A 19,456-nucleotide genomic window follows, 5' to 3' on the forward strand; every position below is an offset into this window, starting at 1 on the left:
CCGACGTTAGGTGCGGCCAGGATTGGGTTTGTGGCCAAAACGGCTTTTATTTCTTCTAATCCGGCCGTGGCCGCATCCGTCCACTCAAAGTGTTCGGTGCGTTGCAGGAGGCGATAAAGAGGTAGTTCCTTTTCTCCTAATCGGGAGATAAAGCGGCTTAAAGCAGCCACACATCCAGTTAGTTTCTGGATTTGCTTGAGGTCCATTGGGATGGCCAACTGTGACAGAGCTCGGATTTTAGCCGGATTTGCTTCGATTCCTCTGTTGGAGACGATGAAGCCTAAGAGCTTTCCGGCGGGCACGCCGAAGACGCATTTTTTCGGGTTGAGCTTAATGTCGTATGTTCGGAGATTATCGAACGTGAGCCTCAAGTCGTCTATTAAGGATTCGACGTGTCTTGTTTTAATGACCACATCGTCTACGTATGCCTCCACTGTTTTGCCAATCTGTGTCTCCAAGCATGTCTGAATCATGCGTTGATAGGTTGCACCGGCGTTTTTTAGCCCGAAAGGCATGGTGTTAAAACAGAAGGGGCCGTATGGAGTGATAAATGCCGTTGCGGCTCGATCGGACTCCGCCATCTTAATTTGGTGGTATCTGGAGTATGCATCGAGGAAGCACAATGAGTCGTGTCCTGCGGTAGCGTCGATAATTTGATTGATGCGAGGGAGGGGGAAGGGATCCTTTGGGCAAGCCTTATTAAGGTACTTGAAGTCGACACATAGGCGCCAAGATTTGTCCTTCTTTGGTACCATCACCAGGTTTGCTAGCCAGTCCGGATGTTTTATTTCTCTAATGAATCCGGCCTCCAGTAACTTGGCTAGCTCCTCTCCCATGGCTTGTCGCTTAGGCTCAGAGAAGCGCCGGAGAGTTTGCTTGACCGGCTTGAATCCCTTTAGGATGTTAAGGCTGTGCTCGGCCAGCCTGCGTGGGATTCCTGGCATGTCTGAAGGATGCCGGGCGAAGATGTCCCAATTCTCGCGCAAGAACTCCCATAGTGCGGCGTCTACTGTGGGGTTTAACTGTGCCTCGATGGATGCTGTTTTTGTAGGGTCCGTTGGATGGACTTGGAATTTGACAATTTCATCCGCTGGTTTAAAAGAGGTGGACTTGGATCTTTTATCGAGTATCACGTCGTCCCTGTCCACTGTGGAGCGCAGCGCAGTTAATTCCTCGGCCGCGAGGGCTTCGGATAACGCCTCGAGGGCCAGTGCGGCTGTTTTATTTTCGGCGCGGAGTGCTATGTCCGGATCACTAGCTAGAGTGATGATTCCCTTGGGTCCGGGCATTTTGAGCTTCATGTACCCGTAATGGGGTATAGCTTGGAAGATCGTGAATGCCTCCCGCCCTAGAAGGGCGTGGTATCCGCTATTGAACGGGGCCACTTGGAATGTGATTTCTTCGGACCTATAATTCTCCGGCGTGCCGAATACCACATCTAGTGTGATTTTGCCAGCACATCGTGCCTCCCGACTAGGGATGATTCCTCTGAAGGTCATGCTGCTTTACTCAATGCGGCTTCTGTCTATTTCCATTTTTCGAAGGGTCTCCTCATAGATGAGGTTTAGTCCGCCGCCGCCGTCCATGAGCACTTTAGTAAGCCAGAAGCCGTCCACAATTGGACTAAGGACCGGGCGGCTGGTGCTCGGGCTGTTCGGAATTTGGGTTCATCACTGGCGTTGAAGGTGATAGCCGTGTCGCTCCATGGATTTATTGCTGCTACGTGGCAGACTTTGGCGAGGCTGCGGAGTGCTCGCTTACGCCTATTAATTGAGGCGAAGGTCTCGAAGACTGTCAATACTGTATTGTTGTTCTCCACGAGATGGTGCTCTGCGGTATTGTTGATGAGGATATCCTCACCGCTCTTGGCCACCTGCCGGAGTACCCAACATGCTCTAAGGCTGTGTGTTGGTATGGTATCCGCTGTGCTATGAATTTTGCATGGCCCGTTGAGCCATCCCTCCAGTACGGTTCCACGCCCTGTAGTGGGCTTTTGTTTCTTTGCAATTGGATCGGGTGATTTATAAGAGCACACCCTTTTAATTCAGACGGGGGTTTTAGTGAGAGCCGGAGGGTCCCAGAATTTTGTTTGGGTTTTCCAGGCGCTTTCCATCGCACAGTACTTCTGTACTATGGACGCCAAGTCGGCGAAGTGTGCTATGTCACGGCGACTTATGGCGTTGAGGATTCCCTTGTCCGTGCAATTTTTGCAAAAGAATGAAATTGCGTCCTCCTTGCGACAGTCCTTGACCTTGTTCATTACAAGGAGGAATCTGGCCCAATAGTGGTGTACTGTATCCTGGGGCTCTTGTCTAATGTGAGAAAGATCGCTTGTATTTGGGTGGGTGGGTGGATTTAAGTCCGAACCCTGACCCGATCTGTGACCCAGGGGCGGAGGAGTTTCCGATCTTGGAAGTTCGGGCTCCGGGATGTTGCCCAATAGGTCTGGCCCGCTGCCTGATTCTAGGTTCAGGGTTTGGGCGATGTCCTCCCGTAGTCGGGTATCCGGCTCGGAGAGCTCGGGAATCCGGACATAGTTTGTCCTCAAGATAGAGGAAGAATCGCCGCATTGCTCCTCCACCACCGCTATCTGATGGGTGACCGGCGGAGAGTTAATCTCCCTTTGGTTGGGTTTAAGCCCAATCCGATCATAGTCCGTAGCGACTCCCAAAGCGGCGATACGATCCAAGAGCTCGTTCAAAGAGGAGAGCTCCATCGGATCCATCTGCTCGGTGAATTCCGAGCCGATGTGGAGGCTGTTTTTGATAACCCGAGAAGTCATCGTCGGGCTCACAAAGTACCAAGAATACAATATAACGTTGAATATGCTTACCAGAGATCTAAAATAAAGAGTTTCACTTGAAATATTAGTTGATAGCAGGAAATTGAACGTTGAAGAAGAACCGAAGTGTCCAGATTATGGATAAAGTATAACCGATGACAAGAAAATGCAACACTAGATCTTGATTGCCTACAAATCAAAAGAAGCAAAACCACTTAGAAAAATATTAATTACAGTTGTGCAATAATAAGTCTGATAAACCAAGGGATAGACAACATGTTTCTTGTCTCCATTTTTTGAGAGAGCTCACAAATATTACTTAAACCAGAGGAGCGATCATCTTGCTCGGACACAACAATGTAAAGATGAAGGTGATGTCTAAGGTCCCTGAGTTCTCCATCATCAAAATATTTTGGATAAAATTTAGCAAGACTCATCAAATGCACTATGTTGAAATCACGAAATAATTCATTTGGGCTCAAAGTCGCCGAGCAAACAAGCAGTACATAATTTTTCTCTGTGAAGCTATTATCAAATTCTTGAAGCAACCAATCAATAACATCATTAGAACAATCCACTTAAGAATAAGTACAAGGTTGAGAAGGCCCATTGGCCAAATATTTCCTTCTTACCAAATCTTGCTGATTTGGATGGTACTCATCAATGCTTCTCCTTTTACCTCGATCATTTTTTTCCTTCCCAACTGATCTCTTCTTCATCTTGAAATGAATTCCTTGTATTATTGGCAGAACTCCATATCTGGAGGCATTATTTTGTCCATGTGGTGATGGCGGGGTGGGACATTAATCCCGTTCATGCGGTGAGGCATTACTTTGTCCATCTGACGGTGGCGGGAAAGAGACATCATTCTGATTATGTTCGTGTGACGGACCAACATTTTCATCTTGCACTGAGGTTCTCCTCTTTTTTAGAAACCTTTCAATAAACCGAGCTTCATCCGAAATTTGTAATTTATTCAAATAATTAAAATTTGCAAGGAAGAAAAGAACTATGAATCATGTGTACGCACAGAATACTTGAATTGCAATTGCACGGTTGTAACATAAAAATTATTTGATATTGTGCCGCCGTCCTAGAGTGTTGCAATATTGGTCTCCGGTGCGAAATTATTTAAAAAAGTCCAATTACCCAATACAATCAAAATCTCTAGTCTTATTCAGTAGCCCTAATTCCCTAGGGTTAGAGAAAAAAGCAATAATTAGAACCGGATATGCAATAGAGGCTGAGGCAGACCACATTGGGTTTGGGGACTGATGCAGCGTACCTGTTCCTTCTTTTCTCCACTGATTCGACGACTCGCCGTGATATGGCGATAGGCGGCGAGTACGGCGTACGGGGGGATACAGACGAAAGCCAAAGGTCAAGGGCACAAGGGCACAAAGCGCAGCGTGGAGCGGACGAATAGGAAAACACGTATGGATCTATTGATCGATCGATCCACTGCGCGCATTAGACGGGTTGACTGGGCCTTCGTCACGTGTTGGGCTGCACTTGAGTTGTGCTGGGTGGAGCCTTGTACGGGTATCCCTCTAGAAAAATTAGGGGTGTCCCAGGGTACGTGGGCTCTATAGGTATAACGTAAGACATTTTTTTACCCGGTGTCCTGTGCTACCTGCTGGCACAACGTGGGCTCGCCCCTGAGCGCAACCCCAGCCCTTTCCTGCCATTCAACTCCAGAAGTCCTCAAACAGCTCACTAAAACTCAACTCCTCAAATTTGACATGTGTTTGTTAAAGATATATTTGGTATTTAAAGATTGTCCGAGATAAGATAGAAATTATTTTCATCTTATCTCTAGAAGGCGTCTTGCCCTTTAAGTCTTATACTTAATATATACTCGCCCTCGAGGCTCAATAATATATCCAACGCATTACGTCAATCCTCTCTTTCTGTGTCCCTTCTAACACGGTATCGGCCTAACCGATCAAAAACCCTAGCCGCCGTCGGGGACCGCATCGTCCGTACCTAGGTTCGTCCTCCGGTCGTGTTGACAGGCCGCCCTAGAGTCTTTTTTCCCGATCATTTGATCCGGGTTTTTCTCTCTCTCGTCGGTCGCATTGATCAATGTTTCTTTTTGGTTTTCCGTCACCTGCCACCGCTATCGACCCCGCGCGCCTCTACTCCAACACCAGCGCGACGACCCGGTCTCTTCTCCGACCGGGCGACCTAGCGCGACGCGGCGGCCCGTCACGGCCTTCATCCGTGCGCCTGTCCGCCTGTCGATCTGCATCGATCGTCGCCACCCTGTCCCCGAGTACAGCGCACCCTCCACCGATCGATGCGACCGGCGAGAGAGAGAAAAACCCGGATCAAAGGATCGGGAAAAAAATAATCTAGGGCGGCCTGTCAACACGACCGGCGGACGAACCTAGATACGGATGGCGCGGCCCCCGACGGCGGCTAGGGTTTTTGATCGGTTAGGCCGATACCATGTTAGAAGGGACAGAGAGATAATTAACGTAATTCATTGGATGTATTATTCAGCCTTGAGGGCGAGTATATATTAAGTACGAGGCTTGAAGGGCAAGATGTCTTCTAAAGATAAGATCGAAACAATTTCTATTTAATTTCAGACAATCTTTAATACCAAATGCTCCCTCTGTTCCTAAATATAAGTCTTTTTAGAAATTACACTATAATCTACATACGGATATATATAGACATATTTTAGAGTGTAGATTCATTTATTTTGCTCCGTATGTAGTTTATAATGAAATCCCTACAAAGACTTATATTTAGGAACGGAGGGAGTATATCTGGAACAGCCCCTAAGAGAAAACACGACACAGATCAAATTTGAGGAGTTGAGTTTTAGTGAGTCGTTTGAGGAGTTCTGGAGTTGAACGACAGGAAGGGTTGGAGGTGCGCTTGTGGTCTGTAAAGGTGATGACAGTCTCTCATTCTCCGGTTCTCCAACATCAGTCCACCTCGGAAGATACGGATCGAATGCTGAACGACGACTTGCCCACCAACCGTGGTGCCACGGGCGCGCGTATCTGCGTTCACGCGTCGGCGTTTCCGCGTAGCTTCGCTTCGCCCCGTCGTGCCCAGGCGCGCGCGAGCGGAAAACTGAAAAACAAACGTCGTGCACGGAAGCACGACGGTTTCTTTTTCTACCGCCACACGGTCTACTGCGCGCACAGCGCGTGACGGCGAATTCTCGCGTGACCGGGCCGCTCGGCGTGTCGTGCCCGTCGCCCGGTCGCCGTGGGTGCCCCGGCTCCGGCACCGGCGCTGCTCGGGCGCTGACGCTTGGAACAGACAACTTGCTCCCAAGGGGTTGGTGGGGAGCATATGGATATGGGCCAAATAGAGCGGCGGGCATGCATACAAAATGCTCCATCTGATTTGGAAGTTTTTTCTTTCTTTCTTTCTTCTCCTTTGGTTTGTGCGACGAGTGTGTGTTTCTCTGACGAGGCAGATGGATAAAAGCTCACGTGGATCATATCTCAGCCCGTGATCCGACCCCACCGGTCAGGACATTACTGGCTTATTATAAACGTGCAACAATTGTCTACATTATTTGTTCCGAAGTTAAACTGGTCCGGCGTGCAGCAAGCGCCTCTCGTGTTCCCACATGAATATCAAGTGTCAAAAGTGCATCGTGTTACGAGTGCATATCACCATCCATGAGTCAGACCAAAGTGCACAAAGTTGTTGGATTTGACATCGTGCAAGGATCGTCCCAAGCATATGTCCTCTGAAGTAGTCTGGTCTTTTTTAGTCAGCATATAAATTTTGTACAAAGTCAAAGTATCTCTACTGACCAAAATATAAAAAATAGTATCAACATTCACAATGCCGAATCATTAACCAAAATATAAAGGTCTTAGGGAGGGTTCATCTCTTGAGATCCGCGCGGCTAACTTCGGCGGTGAGATGCAAAACTACACACGATGACTTGATGCAGAGGGATGGTTGTGCAACGGCGACGACATCGCATATAGCGGGATTGTGAAAAAGTGACGGTGACAACACATGAGTGACTTCGATGGTGGTGCTACTCGAGCATCCGGTCTAGAGCTCCGGGGTGAAAGCCTAGGTTCGACCGGAGTTGGTTATACCTGACAATGATGATGTTTTTTCTACGTCATTATCTTGTTGAAGACATTGCTCGGACATGCTCCGGACTGATTCTTCAGGGTGAAAAACTAGATCTTGCCTTAGTGGCTGCATCCGGTGATGATGACGCTTGAGCGTCGCTCCTTTTCTGAAGGCATTGTTTGTTGAAGACCTCGTCGTCCATGGGTGTCATGAAATGATTGATGCACATATGGTCATTGTTCCAGTTTAGACGATCGTGGATATGACTGCTTTGGGATTTTTTTTTACCTTGCCTACATTTAACTTTGGTCTTATGACTTTGCTAGTGACCAACGTGTTTGTGTGTGTTGGTGTTGGTTGTGTGCACCTTAGCTGTGCAGAGGCCGGGTGTGGGCTCATCGTGTTTTGTATCCTCTTGATGCTTCATTTTGAGTTAATAAAATCCATCCTTTGTCAAAAAAAGATGCAGATGCTCACATACACATATATAGTCATCCCTATAAACGTATGCACACATATCCTACTTGTTTAAGCATCTTCGAGTGACTGAGACGATGAATCTTGAGATCGACAAACTCATCGTAGACGCTTTGCCGACGATGAGAACGTCACCTCCCATTGAAAAAAATAATACTTCCCCATTACTGATACTCCATCCTTTCTAAATATAAGTCCTTTTTAGAGATCCCAATATGAATTACATATGGAGCAAAATGAGTGAATTTACACTCTAAAATATGTCAATATACACTCTTACGTAGTTTATATTGAAATCTTTAAAAAGACTTATATTTAGGAAGGCGGGAGTAGATAACAAGGTCTAAACATTTGTGAATTGGTCATGGAAATAACATTTCCTCCACTAGAGAAAATACTGCCATGGTAAAGTTTTAGGATTTTGCTATAAAATCAAACGCCGGATTTTAACCATGGCAAATTGGTCATTTTTATGGTAACTTAAGTTGTCACAAGGATGGAAATACGTCTGAATTGGCATGCTTAATCTGACGTTCCCGAAGTTTTATCTGCATAGTAAAACTCTGCCAAAACAAGTACTCCAGTGCTTGTAAGTAGTTTAGGCTCATCGCAAAAAAAAAGTAGTTTAGGCAATAGTTAATTTTTTTGTAAGTAGTTTCTATTTTTATAACTTAGTAGTCCATATCCACCTGCCAATCCAATCAAGAAACAGAACTTATCGACATGACACAGTGAATCGTCTCGTGGTCATCCTCTCCCCATCAGAAGAGTCAAAACCCAGAGCTCGCGAGAGCCGCCGGACCCGGAGACGCCTTCTCCTCCCTCTCTGCTTTGGGATTCAACTCCCACCCCCACCACCTCACCTGGCTGCTACTCTATACTCAACCGGATTGCAGCTTCTCATCTCATCTCATATATATACGCGCCCTCCCAATCTCTTCTCCGAGCGCGAAATCTGACAGAGCAGTGCCAGACCGTTGTTGAGCAGGGAGTGGAAGGGGCAATTCAATTCGCAATGGAATCCCTAGCCGCCGCCACGTTCTCGCCCTCGCGCCTCGCCGCCCACCCCGCCCCGCCCGCGGCTGCGGCGGCGGGCAGATCGAGGGCGGTGGCGGCACGAGGGAGGAGGAGGAGCAGCAGCGGCCTGAGGTGCTCGTCGGCGAGCGCGAGGGCGAGCGCGACGCCGGTGATCAATGGGAGCGCCGCCGCGAAGGCAGAGGAGGAGGACCGGAGGCGCTTCTTCGAGGCGGCGGCGCGGGGGACCGGCAAGGGCAACCTGGTGCCCGTGTGGGAGTGCATCGTGTCGGACCACCTCACCCCCGTGCTCGCCTACCGCTGCCTCGTCCCCGAGGACGACATGGACACCCCCAGCTTCCTCTTCGAGTCCGTCGAGCAGGGGCTCGAGGGGACCACCAACGTTGTACGTCCCTCCTCCCTAATCTACTCCCCTATCGATTCTTATTCTTGTGAATAACTTTGTGGAACTGGAATGGATTCAAGGGTCGTTACAGCATGGTGGGAGCCCACCCGGTGATGGAGGTGGTGGCCAAGGAGAACAAGGTCACCATCATGGACCACGAGAAGGCCGAGGTGACGGAGAAGATCATGGATGATCCCATGCAGGTTCCCAGGAGCATAATGGAGGGATGGCACCCGCAGGAGATCGACCAGCTCCCTGAGGCCTTCAGCGGTGAGCGACCAAAATCAACTAAAACATAAGAGAAATATATGGTGTTGCCTGATGTTGAAATGGGAATAATTGAATTGTTTTTCCTTTTTTGTGATAGGTGGATGGGTTGGGTTCTTTTCCTATGATACAGTCCGCTATGTCGAAAAGAAGAAGATACCTTTCTCTGGTGCTCCCCACGACGATAGGAACCTTCCTGATGTTCACTTGGGGCTTTATGACGATGTTCTTGTCTTTGACAATGTTGAGAAGGTGCTTAATTCCTCAATATCCATTTCTAGCATGTCATCTTGAACAAAGTTCTGATTTGCTGTTGCCAGAGACGGCTACTGTTCTTCTTACTTGTTTCACATTATTTGATATATTTGGTTCATCACTATCAGTTTATGCATCTCCTTTCAAGGAAGCAAATTGACAGTAGTGCATGGTACACCATTGACCATAGGGAGACTAAGCTAAATTGTGCAAGCTTGTCATTTGTCATTAGCTCATTACTGCGTCAAGTGAAATTTCATCATTCCTGTTATTCCATGTTCAGTGGGTTGCAACTTACGAGTCAAAATAACATGTACTTGCTGTTCCTCATTTTAACTAGTGGAAAACTTGTATTCATGTCAAATTCCATGGCTCTGTGTTCATTGCAGAAAGTTTATGTCATCCATTGGGTAAGTGTGGACCGACATGCATCCACTGAGGAAGCGTATAAAGATGGCAGGTCCCGGTTGAAGCGGTTGCTTTCTAAAGTTTACAATGCTAATGTGTAAGATATGTTGTGCCTTTTCCTTAAATCTAATATTTTGCTAATTTTTGTTTGGTGCTCACAACTTGTACACCAATTTAATTTCTACCCCAGCCCCAAGCTCTCTCCAGGATTTGTGAAGCTACATACTCGGCAGTTCGGTACACCCTTGAATAAATCGACCATGACAAGTGATGAATACAAGAGTGCTGTTATGCAGGCTAAGGAGCATATTCTGGCCGGTAATATTTTCCAGATTGTTTTAAGCCAGCGTTTTGAGAGGCGAACTTATGCCACTCCATTTGAGGTTTACCGTGCTTTACGAATTGTCAACCCAAGCCCGTACATGGCTTATGTGCAGGTAAAGTTACCAGCTCTTTTGGGTATATGTTTTAAATCTGATTACAAGAAATTATTGATGCTGTCAATGTGTATTGTGTACCGTTGATTTGCTTTTGAAGTTTTAATAATGTCCCTTTATCATCTTTAGGCGAGAGGCTGTATCCTGGTAGCATCTAGTCCTGAAATTCTTACAAAAGTTGAGAAGGTATGCAGACCCATCTATTGCTATTAACCAGATGACATCATTGTCCTTTAGCTAATCTACACCATAAAAAACATAGGGAAAGGTTATTAACCGGCCACTTGCTGGGACTACCCGAAGGGGTAAGACAGAGCATGAAGATAAATTGCAAGAGGAACAACTATTGAATGATCAAAAGCAATGTGCTGAACACATTATGCTTGTAGACTTGGGAAGGAATGATGTTGGCAGGGTATGTATTCCTTTTGCCTACTCTACATTCTGAGGCAATCTTTTTAACATTTTACCTAGTTATGGAATAAGTTTGGCAGCTTTATTATGCTGCACTTATATCCATTCTCCGGGACTTACAAAAGGGAATGTGTTAGCGCTGCTACCGCTGTAATATCACAAAATTTCCTTTTGTTGTATGGACTTGACAGGTATCCAAATCTGGATCTGTGAAGGTGGAGAAGTTGATGAACATTGAGCGGTACTCCCATGTTATGCACATCAGCTCCACGGTAAACTCCTTGTTGTGTGAACTATGATTCATATGGCACATTCATTTTACACTGGGAGTTTGCATTTAGTCCCTCTAGTTATTCTTGGTAATCACATTAAAATAGAGTTTTCATAAGTTCAGTATATGACAACTATATGACAACTATCTGCCAAATTACATTTTCATGCTACCAATTTTTTTTTTACCTGTCATGTACCAATATTAAGCTAGTCGTTTTGTTTCTAATTCATTTCTTTGCTTATATTTGTACACATGTGGGTTTTGCCATTCATCACTTTAATCTTCTTTTTCCGTCATGGCATATTAAAGAAAATAAAGAGTTCATAGGTCAAATAAATCTCGCACTGTGAATAACTGATATGATATTCACTGTAGATGACATTTCTATATGTTATATAATTTAGTGACCAATTGTCACTAGATAAGGACTTGGTTTGTCATTTCAGAAATTCTAATAGAACTTAAGTACGCTTGTATGATGATTGGCAAGGGATTATAGCTTTCTGCAGTTATGTCGAACACCAATGTAATTTCACTTTGAACACTATGCAGGTTAGTGGAGAGTTAGATGATCATCTCGAAAGCTGGGATGCACTACGAGCAGCATTGCCTGTTGGAACAGTCAGTGGGGCACCAAAGGTTAACTCCTGCTTCCAATCTTATATGGACGTACTCTCCAACTTAACCAGTTTCTATTTTTGTTAAGTACTTGTTTGACAACTTTATTCCCTCTTAGCACCGTGAAGAATTTTTGTAGGCGATGTTTATGTATATCATTTTGCCTCTCCTCAGTAGATATTGTTATTTTGCATTTTCAAAATATTAGTCATATGGTCGGTTTGGATTCTTGATACATAGATCGCTGCATAAAAAAAATTCAGACTTCAATTATTGTACTCTCTGCTGTAAACTCCAATTGAATTGCTTAGATCCTTTATTCATACAATAGTCAGCTATAGCTACTGACACTTTTTTAGCAATCAATGCACCTTTCTCTTCTAAATAACCTGCTACGCTCTAAAAGTTTGTTTGACATAACCAGGTAAAAGCCATGGAGCTAATAGATCAGTTGGAAGTCACAAGACGAGGACCATACAGTGGTGGTTTAGGAGGGATATCATTTGATGGTGACATGCTTATTGCTCTTGCTCTCCGCACCATTGTATTCTCAACAGCTCCAAGCCACAATACGATGTACTCATACAAAAGCTCAGATAGGCGCCGAGAGTGGGTTGCTCACCTTCAGGCTGGTGCGGGCATTGTTGCTGATAGTATCCCAGACGATGAGCAAAAAGAATGTGAGAATAAGGCGGCTGCCCTAGCTCGGGCAATTGATCTTGCAGAGTCAGCTTTTGTAGACAAAGAATAGAGTGCTTATTAAATTATTTTTGTTAGTTGTTCATCATTCTTCATTCAGTTTATGTTGGAAAGTTGTTCATCATTTCTTCACCCAGTACATGTTGGGAAGAAAGAAGCAATAACCTTCTGCTGTCCTGTGAATTGAATAAATCTGGAGCTATAATAAGATGTATATTTTGTTCATCAGAAAGGTTGATGTTTGCTTTGTCTAAAGCTTTATGAGTCTTGTTTGGAAGCATATGTAGTGTGTCTTACTGGATAATCTAAACTTTGCTTACAAACACTTAAGCCCTCATCCAAAGGAATCCCATTGGGAAAACACAAGCATCCTGTTCTTAAAGGATTTTCACTTTAGCTACATTTGATTCAACGGAATCAGCCAATGGATTTTCTTTTTAAGAATCAAAAGGAATTCTGAAACATTCTAAAATGGTTAGATATACCCACCACATCTTTTCTAGTAGAATTCTACGAGCCAAACATGTACGTTCATGGCTTACACGTATTCCTACTACATTTTGTGTTCTTAGAAAGCTATGAATCAAATAGGCTATTGCTTACAATCATGTGTAGGGTGTAGTTATTGCGTGCGGTGTTTCTGCTCCCGAGCTTATCTGCACCTGCCCTGACGAAAAAAATCAAAACAATACTAAAAAAAATTCAAAAAATTCCCAAAAAAAATTTGTGGTAGATAAGTTTATGCGTGAGGTGCGCTCAAGTTTCAACTCATTTGGACATCTGAGCAACTCTCAGCAAAAAAGACGAATCCGGGGTCTGTGAAAATGTTTACTGTTTACACACTGTTTTGACCCGATATTTTTTTTCTGAGAGCTGCTCAGATGTTCAAATAAGTTGAAATTCGGAACGAACCTCACGCATAAAATTATCTATCACACAAAAAACAATTGGATTTTTTTGAACTTTTTAGTATTTGTTTTGGTTTTTTTCTGCCCAGGTGCAGATGAGCCTGGGCACCGAATTGGGTTTTCGGTAGTTATGTTAGGGTGCGTTTGGGAGTAAAGTATTTTTGGAGTTTTTTTAGGAATACTGTGGTTTCTGAAAAAACCTTGGTATTAAATACTTTGAAGTGTTTGGCTCAAAAAATTACTGTAGTTTAATATACCGAGGTATCTTTGATACTGTAGTTTTTCTGCAGTATTTAAAAAAGAGGCCTTGACCTCTTTCTTAAAAACTGAACCAAGTGAAGTCGTTGAGAGAGTGCTAAGCCTGTTGACACCGCCATCTACGCACTGATTAGAAAATCAGTCGCCGCGGCCGCCGACTCATCTATCTGTTGTATATTTTATAATGAATTCACTGGTTGCCGAATAGTTTCTGCACATCTCGAACAAAGCTAGCTTGCTAAATAGATTGGTCATTGGAGCACACTCGTACACAGGAGGTTGACTCGTGCATGGCCATGTAGCTGCAGGTGATTAATCCGGTCATACACTAGCACACGCTGATTAATCCGGTGATGTTGCTTTTTAGGTGTTGATAAGTTAGCACGTGCTATTCGGCCATGTAGTTATTAACAGAAACTGCAGCAAAATAACATCAGCCAAACGCTTCGGTGGACTTGACAAAACTGAGAAAAACTATGGTTTTTAAAAACCAGAGTATTTGTTCCCCACACATAAGAAAACTGTGGTTTTAGGATACTTCGGTTTTTCAAAAACTGTGCTGCCAAACTAAGCCAGTATACATCACCTATATTTTTCAGCCTAGCACATTCATTCTACTTGCACCGAATTCACCCTTCAAAAAAAAAACTTGCACCGAATTCAAATATATAGATGAACCAACTACTTTTTTTACACACACAATATATTGTCATTTTTTTGCGAGAACATATATTGTCATATTGACATTTGGAATATTGTACAGTACTTTATTAAGAGTATAGCTTGCAATGTCAAAATCATTTGGTGTTGACAATATATCTTTGTTCTCTTGGTATTGTCACATTTATAATTTCGTTTCAGTACCCTCTTCGTTCACAAATATAAGATGTTTTGAATATTTTAATATGAACTACAAAGGGATTGAAATGAGTGAACAAAAACACTAAAACCTCTATATACATCTGATTCATAAAAAAATTGGAAAATCTTATATTTGTGAAAGGAGGGAGTAACTCCGTTTGGAACAGAAGTTTTTCTTTCCTGACAGGTGGAACTGTCATTCAAAAATCAAGTGAGAAAACATTTGGCTCCAAATGGGCTCCTCTAGGTGCGGTCCAGTAAAAAAATTATATACTGTAACATCCCACCATGAACAAAAAGTACAATGTATAAACGGTCTGCAGAAACTTATCATAATTTCTACACATATGTTCACTCTCTACATGAAGAAAAGTAAACTTATAACATTAAAATTGTGACTAGGGTTATGTGCACAGAGGGAGCTGTTCAGCTGTTCCTCGCCACATCTATCTCATATGCTGCCTTCTGTTGGGAAGCTCCAACGACATAATGCTTGTACGATGCGTCTCTACACCAAGCACTAAAGAATAACATGTGTTAAACTTTGAAGTGAAGTGCACATTCTGTACAGCAGCAATTCACAGCTACTACCCTCAGCATCCTGTATCTCCTGAATCAGGGCTTCAAGTACATTATGTGCAATTTTCCATTTCAACATAAACCTTGTCAGCACTTGACGCATCAAAACCTCATGGCACTCTGATGAAGGTGGCAAACAAGTTTGCAAGTTGGTCCACCACATCACCTAGGTGAAACCTCCGTTGTGCTAAAATTACAGCTGTTCATGTCTCTAGTCTGTGTGGTGCAGGACCCAGCCGCGTTGACTCTGGTGCTCTGACTCGAGGACGTGTCCAGAGCCAAATCCCCCAAACTGCCCATTTTACGACGGGGTTCTTTCAGCACACCCGGTGGGACGGCGTTTTGAAGATCAATTTCTGTTTCATTAGCTAGCATATGGACCACCTGCTTCATGGATGGCCTCTGCTGTGCTGTTGCTTGGGTGCACAGAAGTGCCACCTTGATGAAACGAAGTACTTGCTCCTCTGGGTATTCTTCCACGTCTGGATCTACAATTTCCAAAAGCCTCCCTTCTTCTCGCAGCTTCCATGTCTGCAGTTCAGTCCAAGTCAATTATGCAAAAGAAAAAATAGGATCACCATCACCAATATGTGCTGCGAGTCTACCATGGGGAAATCTAGGACTCTTTGTGCCCAGAATTATGATGCTGCAGCTATCAAGAGTTCATACAAGCATGGTATTGTATGGAGAAAGGAGAGGAGGAAGGAGAGGCGAAAGTGAATTACCCATTCCACAAGGACATGCATATCTTCCCCCCAAGTCGATTTGCTGCTGCTTTCACCACTTATAACTTCAAGAAGCAGCACCCCGAAACTATATATGTCTGCTTTCTTGGTTAACTGTCCCAATAATGCATACTCTGGAGCCAAGTAACCCCTGCAGGAGAGATCATATCCGCAAAGGTCAATAGAAGTTTGTTGTTATGGAAAAAGCAAAATACAACTAATAGTCTTGACAGCATCACAACAGTCAAAATTGGTTCAACTGGGAGAAAAGTAACTGAAGGCAGCTGATTGAAATATCTTTGCTTTCATCGTTAATAGTAAGTACAGCATGATATTTGTTCCGGAGAAAATCTACATAAATACACATAACTCACACTGTAAAAGCAAATAAGTACACCAAAAGATTTAGAGAGGACTGACATTGTTCCCGCAACGCGCGTGCTAATGTGAGTGATGGCATCAGGGAAAAGCTTGGCCAGTCCAAAATCTCCAATTTTAGGAACCAGTGTCTTATCAAGTAAGATGTTGCTAGCCTTGATATCACGGTGGACTATGCGTGGTTGTGCTTCCTCGTGAAGAAATGCAAGACCAGAAGCAGTTCCAGTACAAATGGCAGCTCTTGTTTGCCAGTTCAAAGGGATACATCTACTCTTTGGTCCTGATCACAAGGTAATGCACAGGATTATGAAAGTTAATATACAGGTCAGACTTTGTGCAAGTAAAATTCCAGTCTTAAACTTACCAAGCAAAGCATTTGACAAACTGTTGTTCTCCGCATATTCATACACCAATAATCTGTTATTCCCTTCGACACAGCAACCAATGAGCCTTACAAGGTTGGGGTGCCTGACATTTGATATGACATCGATTTCTGTCAAGAACTCATTAGTTCCTTGCTTTGATTCAGCTGAAAGCCTTTTAATTGCAACTTGGGTGCCATCTTTCAGGTCTCCCTAAGTGAAGGAGAACCACTGTTATTCATTCTTCCAAAAGAGAACATTGGTAGTAAAGTATTACTAATGAGCAGTGATAACATACGACATATAAAGTAAGAAGGCAGCAATACGACCCAATGATTCACCTTATAAACTGGTCCAAAACCCCCACGGCCAATGCAGTTTGTCATTTGAAAATTCCGTGTGGCAGATTTCAACTCTTTTAGTGAGAAGACTTGTATATTTCGTCCGGATCTTGATAATACATGGCCTGGACTTTTTTTCAGAGTTGATATCATCATTGGCAATTAAAAAGGAAAAGGCTGAGCAAAAATGCACTGAAACATAATAGTAAACATTATAGTTGAGGATTTGAGGGTACCATGGTTATGGCCAAGATCCTCGCAGTTAGATGATTAAACATACCAAAACATCGGCTTACTAGTTCAAGAAACAGAGATAGAATTTTTTTCTTCTTTCTTATTGCTTATGATATTGCCAGATGTGTGTCATGGTGTAGTTTCTGATTGGATCACAAAACCTCTAGTGTAGGAAATGTTCCATTTAAGCCTGAGTTATGACACAGGTAAAACATCATACCAATAGCACTATCATATGTATGAAAAAGCCGACAAACATCTAGATATTTTTTCCTGTTACAAAACATTAAGGTACGCCAGTTTGCTGTTGGAATTCACAGTGTTCTGTGGTTCATATGAATGGAAGTCTCTGTTCTTCAGTCTCGTTGTTAAAAGGGGATTGCTGAAATTAACTTTTATCAAGGCACTAACTAGGGAAAGGACACTAAACTTCTCATGATTGAGTCCCTCTGTAACACTTGAATAATTGAAAAAACTAGTAAGGAGATACCATAAAGTGGTTGGGGACAACATAGCTAAGCAGGACAGGTCTGCAGCAAATCCCCCACTCTTTTCATGTCAAATAGCAAGTATGTTCTTAAAATTCGAAGACCAAAATGTTGGAAAGCTTTAAGCAGGACTATCAATTTAATCATTACCACACGAATAGAACCAATGAAACGTACCAGAACGAGGAGACGCAGCCGCGGCCGCTGGACCATTTGGACCTGGCCCCGACTTGGAGCCGCTCCAGAGGCAGCTGGCGGAGCTCCCCATGCGCCGAATCCCGTGGCCTACCCGAGACCTTTATCCGAAGCCAGTTCCAATCTGCGCCCGGAGCTGTGGAGGGGACGAAATTAACCATCTCAGCACGATGGAGTAACCAAAACACACATACACACATGACCTCCTCCACCGGATCGCGGCAGTCGACGAAGGGGAACAAGCAGGGAAGCTAAAAACCTAGCTTGTAAATTTGTACGGCGACACTAATCACCAGCTAGACTTTGGGCAACCCGGAAAGCCCGAGGGGGTAGTAGCACCAACCTGGTCGAGGAGCAGATGATGGGCTGGTGGCTGCGGCGGAAGCAGATTGGTGGAGCTGCCGGAAGTTCCCACCGGGGCGAGCCAACCGAATGTTTTGCGGCGCCGCCGCCACCGACGCCTCGTGGTGGTGTGGTGGACAAGCCAAGCCGAGGAGGTAGGCGGGGGCGAGGAGGGGGAGAGGAGAGCAGAGCAGGCGGAAGTTTTACCGGGTCTCGGCTGTGGCGGAGCGCGTCGCTTTTGTTCGTTTTTGGGGGCAGCGACGAGGATGGTCCGACGAACGCACTGACCGGTTGACCATGTGACCCGCCCCCAGCGAGTCCACGTTTCTGGGTCACGGCTCGGCCCAACCCAACCCAACCCAACCCAACCCAAGTACCCAACCCGGCGGCATGAGAATTCCGTCCGTCGTGGGGCTACCTGCCGCTGGTTCCTATTCGGCGCCTTATGCGCCCGATTCTTCGTATTCCGCAAACCGGCGCACACCCGCCGTCCGCGCTGGGCCGGCCCATTTAGTTGGTTTTTTCTGTGAAAAACTGCAACAAAAATTGCGCGGCGAGGGGTTTCGATACTGCGCTCGCCTTGTCCTACATGGAGCACAGTAACCACTACGCTAACAACATTTCTTATGAATACTAACCCTCGTCCTCACCCTTTTGTTCTTTACTTACTTTTTCTCCTTTTCTTTTTGTCATTTAGTTTCTCTTTTTTTCTTTCTATAAAATCCGCGAAATGTTTCTCAAAATCCGTTAACTTTTTCAAAATTATGTTTTTTTCAAAATGTTTCTCAAATTTGGTGACCCTTTTTCAAATTCGTTGAACTTTTTTCAAATCCGATGAACTTTTTTGAAATTCAATGAACTGTTTTTTTATTTTGATGAACTTTTTCCAAATTCAGTGAACTTTTTTGAACTTCGATGAACTTTTTTTCAAATTCATGATTTGTTTTTCATATTCGATGAACTTTTTTTTCAAATTTGATGAACTTTTTTCAACTTTGTTGAACTTTTTTTCAAATTCGCTGAACTTTTTTTCAAATGCGATGAACTTTTTTTTCAAAAAGATGAACTTTTTTCACTTTTCCATAAACGTTTTTCAAAATCGATGAACTTTTCTTAAAAATGATTAACTTTTTTCTCGAAATCATTGAGTTTTTTAAGTTTATGTACTTTTTCTTCAAAAATGATGAACTTTTGTCTCAAAATTGATGATTGTTTTTGTAGTTGTGAGATTTTTTCGTCAAATGTTGAACTTTGGCTCAAAATCGATGAACATTTTTCAAATTCATGATTTAAAAAAAACTAAGGGATAATAAATAGCGCAGCCACACGTGTTCTTATACTATAAGCGCTATTATTGGCTACAAGTGTTCAATGGGTGTAGTGGTTAGCTAAGCAGGAAGCCAGGAATAAATGGGTGGCGTTGTGAGTTCGGATCCCGGTGGAAGCAGTTTTTGTGCCTTTTTCTGTAGTTTTTGGTTCGTTGCGCTTTGCCTTACAAACCTGTTCGGGCGCATAAGGCGCCGAACAGGAGGTCTCCTACCTGCCTGCCTGCGCGCTCGGGCACGCGCACGCGTGGGTGGCCGCGCTGACGGGTCTGCCACCCTGCGTACGTACGTGGCTTCGTTCGTTCATGGATCGAAAGATCCGCGTTTCATCACGAGCACCGCGT

The 19,456-nt window shown here is 44.2% G+C and overlaps 2 protein-coding genes across 4 annotated transcripts; one reads left to right on the top strand and one right to left on the bottom strand.

Moving 5' to 3' along the window:
• The first annotated feature begins 8,034 nt into the window (after window positions 1-8,034).
• Window positions 8,035-12,348, top strand: LOC109763653 (anthranilate synthase alpha subunit 2, chloroplastic). The gene is made up of 10 exons (XM_020322509.3): window positions 8,035-8,744; window positions 8,825-9,014; window positions 9,112-9,263; window positions 9,656-9,771; window positions 9,865-10,111; window positions 10,241-10,297; window positions 10,374-10,526; window positions 10,717-10,797; window positions 11,352-11,438; window positions 11,842-12,348. The coding sequence occupies exons 1-10, from the start codon at window positions 8,340-8,342 to the stop codon at window positions 12,166-12,168; spliced, it is 1,815 nt and encodes a 604-aa protein (XP_020178098.1). The 5' UTR covers window positions 8,035-8,339; the 3' UTR covers window positions 12,169-12,348.
• Window positions 12,349-14,432: 2,084 nt separating this feature from the next.
• LOC109763654 (cold-responsive protein kinase 1) lies at window positions 14,433-18,093 on the bottom strand. Of its 3 annotated transcripts, none has more exons than XM_020322510.4 (7): window positions 17,789-18,093; window positions 17,428-17,581; window positions 16,529-16,653; window positions 16,190-16,400; window positions 15,868-16,105; window positions 15,448-15,598; window positions 14,433-15,253 (listed from the first exon to the last, which is right to left on the bottom strand). In XM_020322510.4, the coding sequence occupies exons 2-7, from the start codon at window positions 17,516-17,518 to the stop codon at window positions 14,885-14,887; spliced, it is 1,185 nt and encodes a 394-aa protein (XP_020178099.1). In that variant the 5' UTR covers window positions 17,519-17,581; window positions 17,789-18,093; the 3' UTR covers window positions 14,433-14,884. The 3 variants fall into 3 exon arrangements, with proteins under 3 accessions (XP_020178099.1, XP_073352873.1, XP_040243229.1); XM_073496772.1 differs by having other exon boundaries at window positions 16,529-16,658; window positions 17,789-18,006; XM_040387295.3 differs by lacking the exon at window positions 16,529-16,653.
• Between the last annotated feature and the right edge of the window lie 1,363 nt (window positions 18,094-19,456).

The sequence above is a fragment of the Aegilops tauschii genome, chromosome 4 (genome assembly GCF_002575655.3).
Source record: "Aegilops tauschii subsp. strangulata cultivar AL8/78 chromosome 4, Aet v6.0, whole genome shotgun sequence".
NCBI classification, from domain to species: domain Eukaryota; kingdom Viridiplantae; phylum Streptophyta; class Magnoliopsida; order Poales; family Poaceae; genus Aegilops; species Aegilops tauschii.

Bases quoted from the DNA above. Each gene is read 5' to 3' on its own strand.
- LOC109763653 (XM_020322509.3), top strand. From the start codon at position 8,340: ATGGAATCCCTAGCCGCCGCCACGTTCTCGCCCTCGCGCCTCGCCGCC. The intron at 10,112-10,240 runs GTAAAGTTACCA...TATCATCTTTAG, and splicing joins CGTACATGGCTTATGTGCAG to GCGAGAGGCTGTATCCTGGT. The intron at 10,527-10,716 runs GTATGTATTCCT...TGGACTTGACAG, and splicing joins GAAGGAATGATGTTGGCAGG to GTATCCAAATCTGGATCTGT.
- LOC109763654 (XM_020322510.4), bottom strand. From the start codon at position 17,518: ATGGGGAGCTCCGCCAGCTGCCTCTGGAGCGGCTCCAAGTCGGGGCCA. The intron at 16,106-16,189 runs GTAAGTTTAAGA...CCTTGTGATCAG, and splicing joins TTTGTCAAATGCTTTGCTTG to GACCAAAGAGTAGATGTATC. The intron at 15,254-15,447 runs GTAATTCACTTT...ACTGAACTGCAG, and splicing joins TGCATGTCCTTGTGGAATGG to ACATGGAAGCTGCGAGAAGA.